The sequence below is a fragment of the Salvelinus sp. IW2-2015 genome, linkage group LG7 (genome assembly GCF_002910315.2).
Source record: "Salvelinus sp. IW2-2015 linkage group LG7, ASM291031v2, whole genome shotgun sequence".
Taxonomy (NCBI): domain Eukaryota; kingdom Metazoa; phylum Chordata; class Actinopteri; order Salmoniformes; family Salmonidae; genus Salvelinus; species Salvelinus sp. IW2-2015.
In genome coordinates, this window is record NC_036847.1 from 32723671 (window position 1) to 32729025 (window position 5355).

Consider the following 5355-nt stretch of genomic DNA (forward strand, 5'->3'; position numbering starts at 1 on the left):
TGCATTTTATTGCATGACATAAGTATTTGATCACCTACCAACCAGTAAGAATTCCGTCTCTCACAGACCTGTTAGTTTTTCTTTAAGAAGCCCTCCTGTTCTCCACTCATTACCTGTATTAACTGCACCTGTTTGAACTCGTTACCTGTATAAAAGACACCTGTCCACACACTCAATCAAACAGACTCCAACCTCTCCACAATGGCCAAGACCAGAGAGCTGTGTAAGGACATCAGGGATAAAATTGTAGACCTGCACAAGGCTGGGATGGGCTACAGGACAATAGAAAAACAGCTTGGTGAGAAGGCAACAACTGTTGGTGCAATTATTAGAAAATGGAAGACGTTCAAGATGACGGTCAATCACCCTCGGTCTGGGGCTCCATGCAAGATCTCACCTCGTGGGGCATCAATGATCATGAAGAAGGTGAGGGATCAGCCCAGAACTACACGGCAGGACCTGGTCAATGACCTGAAGAGAGCTGGGACCACAATCTCAAAGAAAACCATTAGTAACACACCACGCCGTCATGGATTAAAATCCTGCAGTGCACGCAAGGTCCCCCTGCTCAAGCCAGTGCATGTCCAGTCTCTTATACACATCTAGATGTGTATAAGAGACATGTCCAGGCCCGTCTGAAGTTTGCCAATGACCATCTGGATGATCCAGAGGAGGAATGGGAGAAGGTCATGTGGTCTGATGAGACAAAAATAGAGCTTTTTGGTCTAAACTCCACTCGCCGTGTTTGGAGGAAGAAGAAGGATGAGTACAACCCCAAGAACACCATCCCTGTCTCTTATACACATCTAGATGTGTATAAGAGCCCTCAGTAAGAGCATTGAAGATGGGTCGTGGCTGGGTCTTCCAGCATGACAACGACCCGAAACACACAGCCAGGGCAACTAAGGAGTGGCTCCGTAAGAAGCATTTCAAGGTCCTGGAGTGGCCTAGACAGTCTCCAGACCTGAACCCAATAGAAAATCTTTGGAGGGAGCTGAAAGTCCGTATTGCCCAGCGACAGCCCCGAAACCTGAAGGATCTGGAGAACGTCTGTATGGAGGAGTGGGCCAAAATCCCTGCTGCAGTGTGTGCAAACCTGGTCAAGAACTACAGGAAACGTATGAACTCTGTAATTACAAACAAAGGTTTCTGTACCAAATATTAAGTTCTGCTTTTCTGATGTATCAAATACTTATGTCATGCAATAAAATGCAAATTAAATACTTAAAAATTATACAATGTGATTTTCTGGATTTTTGTTTTAGATTCTGTCTCTCACAGTTGAAGTGTACCTATGATAAAAATGACAGACCTCTACATGCTTTGTAAGTAGGAAAACCTGCAAAATCGGCGGTGTATCAAATACTTGTTCTCCCCACTGTATATGTATTTTTCTTTATACAAACATTTGAAAATAATGCTTTTGGAAGACACCTTTTTACTGTCTTTTGGCTGATTTGTTTTACGCTGTGTGACAAACTAAAGATGTGTTGAGGTATTTATATCATACGTTATGCCATATGACAGTCAGGATATTGTAGGCAACAAAATAAAATGTGATTCCCAATAGCAAACGTGTAAACAGAGTAGATAGCATGGAAAATTACACACATAATACCAAACTCTAATTGTCTTGTTTTACATTTTTGTCAAAGATGGTTTTGGGTACTTTTCCGTTATGACTTTGCTGTAATTCAACAGGCTGACACCATGGAGATCCGAGGGGAACTCACAGCTGAATTCAGCCACGCCAGGGTCTGGAAAAGTCACATTAGTCCTGTTCATCCACGTCAGAAAGTCCTTCAGGCCGCCGTCACAGTGGAAGCGATTCCTATATAAGTTGATCCAGGTGAGAGAACTGAAAGCCGCTGGGTCAGGAGAGGAGAGGAAATTGTAAGAGAGGTCAACCGTTTTGAGACTCCCTGGGAAAATATCTGGTTGGAGGAATGTGAGAGAGTTGAAGCTGAGATCCATCTCTTCCAGAGAGACGAGACCTTTGAATATGCCATCTGGGAGAGCCCTCAGTGAGTTAAAGCTTAAATCCAGACTAAAAAGCTTGATAAGATTTTCAAATACATCCAAACACACTCCATGTCCCCATAAAATCTGCAGGGCGATGTTCCTTAGCTCCAGCAGCTTTAGAGAGTTTACAGCGGGCACTGACATATTACTGCTAAAGATGCACCACTTTATGTTGTTATTACCATACCAGATACGCTCAATGCGCATGAATTTAGCTAACACAATGTATACATCCTCTAAATTAGTTAACCTGTTGTTTTGAACATTCAGTATGATAGTACTGTTAGCAAAGCCCAAGAGGCCCTCTAAGGATGTGATCTTATTATCAGCCAAACGAAGAAGTTGCAGGTTTGGTAGTGGTGCAAGGTAACCATATGTACCTAGTTGCCGAATAGAGTTTCCTGTAAGATCCAGGATTTGTAGGTTTGGAAGTCCTGTAAATGCCTGATATCCCAATGCACCAATATGATTGTAAGATAAATCTAATTCTAAAATATTGGGTAGATTGTCAAATGTGTAAGAATAGATTTCCCCTATAAGATTGTGTGACAGGTTGAGCCTTTGTAAATTTTCAAGACCCCAAAACGCCCCCCTGTCAATCTGGTTAATTTTGTTTTGGGCTAATGTTATGTCCTCTACCTCTCTTAGTGGACTGAATACTGCATATTGCAAAGCAAATATAAAGCATTTGGACAAATCTAGAATCTTGATGCCACTATTCTTGAGGCCATTGAATGTTTTCTTGTTTGGGTCTTTGACATTGCTGAAACCAAATGATTTTCCCATGGTGCTGTGTTCCAGAATAATATGGTGAATTTTCGTTCCTTGGATTGCATTGAAAAACAATTTTGCCTTGTCCACGTTGAATCCGTTGGAAGATAAGTCAAGTGTCTCTATAGACATGTTCCAAAAGGGATTTCCACATCGTTTCCAGTCAAAACCATTTTGAGTCATACCATATAGATAGACGCTGTTCAAGTTGAGCAACCGAAAGTGTTTGCCACGAAAGCCAAGCAAATCTTCCTCACATATGCTTTCCATCTGGTTTAGGGTAATGTTTAACTCTTGGAAATCTGTCATGTTCACAAAGAATGGTGCAGGTTGGATTCTTTTCACTTGGTTACCGTACAGATCTAGCGTTTTCAAAGAGACCAGGGGCCTGAGATAGTTGCCCTGTAATATGGAGTCAGTCAGGTCACACACATACAGAGAGAGTGTTCTCAGGTTGGACAGTCCCACAAATGCATCTGGCTCAATTTGTAAACCTCTATTATGACCTAAATAGAGCACTGCCAAGTTTGCCAGTCTTTGAAAGGCGTTAGTTCTTATAGTAAGCCCATTGACTCGTTGCCAACTGAGGTCCAGTTCCTTTAGCCCTTCAAGCCCAGAGAAAGATGTCTCGTTTATCTCACTGATGTAGTTGTCCCTCATATACACATGGGTAATGTATGGAGGCAGTGCAGGGACCTGATATAGAGACAGGTTGGTGCAAACTGCTATAGAACCATATAGCGGACATCTTGGGGTGCATTTCACCACTTGCAGGTAGACTCCAAAGATAACCAGCAGTATACGGTTCCTCATCATCCCCCTTGCACAAAAGTAGAAAATAATGCAAATGATTTAAATAGAATTAAAATGATGTTTATGTCATTACAGGGCTACCATACATACATTAATTGGATAGATATTTCAGTCTTGGGGTATCCCCTTCAGATGAGACATCCTTGGCTAGGGAGTTTATGTTAAACTGTCTGTTTGCACTTAAAGGTCCATAGTCCACTGGTTCTCTCCCAGCCTGCTAATGGAAATCTCCTACTTTATGTGTGTGCTGAGTACACAGCCTTGCTCTAGTCTGGTGTAACAAGGCTTCCCCAGGCCTGTTTGTATTATATCAATGAATAAAGGTGCAATCTGGGATTGCCACTTTTTGAGCTAAACAGCTGAGAGATGGGGCTGGAGAAATGTCACCACTCTCAAATTCATAGACGGAACTATGAGATAAAAATGATAGAAGCTATTTTTGTTTCTTTTTGACCATTTTAATTAAAAACAATCAAAGTTAGACACTTAGTTGTTACCCAGAAATGATTTTATGGTGAGATCAAAATGGCTGCATTGGACCTTTAAGTTCTTGTACAATTTCCCCCAAGTTCAATGCAAATCCAAGTCAACAATCAGGTTCAAATAATGTTGAAAAACAAATCAATATTTTCTCCATGTATTAAGTTAAGTCAAAAAAGGTTTAAAAAAAAGTCAATCACATTAAACCACCAATCAACTTCAACAAAAAAATGAATAATCAAAAATCAAAGAATGAATGAAAAGTTGTAGCTTACCTGAAGTGATGCGCGCTCATTAAAAAATGTGTTTACAGCTTGTGAGTATGTTAATGAGATCTCCCCTCGCAGAAAACTTGAAGCACTGGTTTTCATAAACTCCTCCCCAGAAACTGACTTTCTTATCCAACAATTTTTGAGAGTGATCTACATGAGATAACCTTACTTCTGTTCTGACTGACGTAGTGAAGTTTTTATAGTCCTGTGATTTTGACTTACATCAACGCGTCCTCTTGAAACACAGGGAAAAACCTTTCCCCCTGTGTAAACATGTTGTGCAAAATTGTGTCACAATTACATTGTTATTGCACATTATGCTAATTGAATGTAGAACCAGGGGAATTTCTTTCTGTCTCAATACTCCATTTACAATGGGGTGGAATTGGTGAAAAAATATCACTCCGGGAATTAACCACCATCGGACCACCAGGCACGCAGCTCAAAACATTTTGCATGCCAAAAATGTTCCCCTGTTATTTTGGAAACTCCTTCCTTACGCAATTTCCACACAATTTGATTTGATTTGAATTCCACCGCTGCTTACCTTCAGCCCACTAGTGTGAACTTGTAGAACTGTAAAATGGTCTATTAATATATTCACTCTGAATGAAAACATTCTGAATAGTCCAAAACTGTAAGGTTTTAATATTACACTCATATTAGCCTTTCAATAACATTTAAAAAACGTAAAGCTCATATTGGTAATGTCTTTGAGAGCAGGACAGACATGATCTGAATTACATGCAATGACGAAAAAATTGCAACCCTGCACACCAAAAAAATCAGCCTGGAATAAAAACAATATATTGAACTAATGAAATAGGAACAACTGTAAGTCAATAAGGATAAATAAGCATCATCAAATGGTAGCCTCTAGTAGTCCACAAGGGGTCACACTTCACAAATGAGTGAGACTTATCATAGAGAATGATAGAGGACTCTACTGCCCAAAAGCTTGTTTTACCATGGGCATCGCTATTGAGGACTTTTACCA

General features: G+C 40.4%; 1 protein-coding gene across 1 annotated transcript; it reads right to left on the reverse strand.

Annotated features, from left to right (window-relative positions):
- Window positions 1–1290: 1290 nt before the first annotated feature.
- Window positions 1291–4696, reverse strand: LOC111966846 (toll-like receptor 5). Its single transcript, XM_023991806.3, has 2 exons — window positions 4362–4696; window positions 1291–3613 (listed from the first exon to the last, which is right to left on the reverse strand). The coding sequence occupies exons 1-2, from the start codon at window positions 4379–4381 to the stop codon at window positions 1639–1641; spliced, it is 1995 nt and encodes a 664-aa protein (XP_023847574.1). The 5' UTR covers window positions 4382–4696; the 3' UTR covers window positions 1291–1638.
- Window positions 4697–5355: the final 659 nt, after the last annotated feature.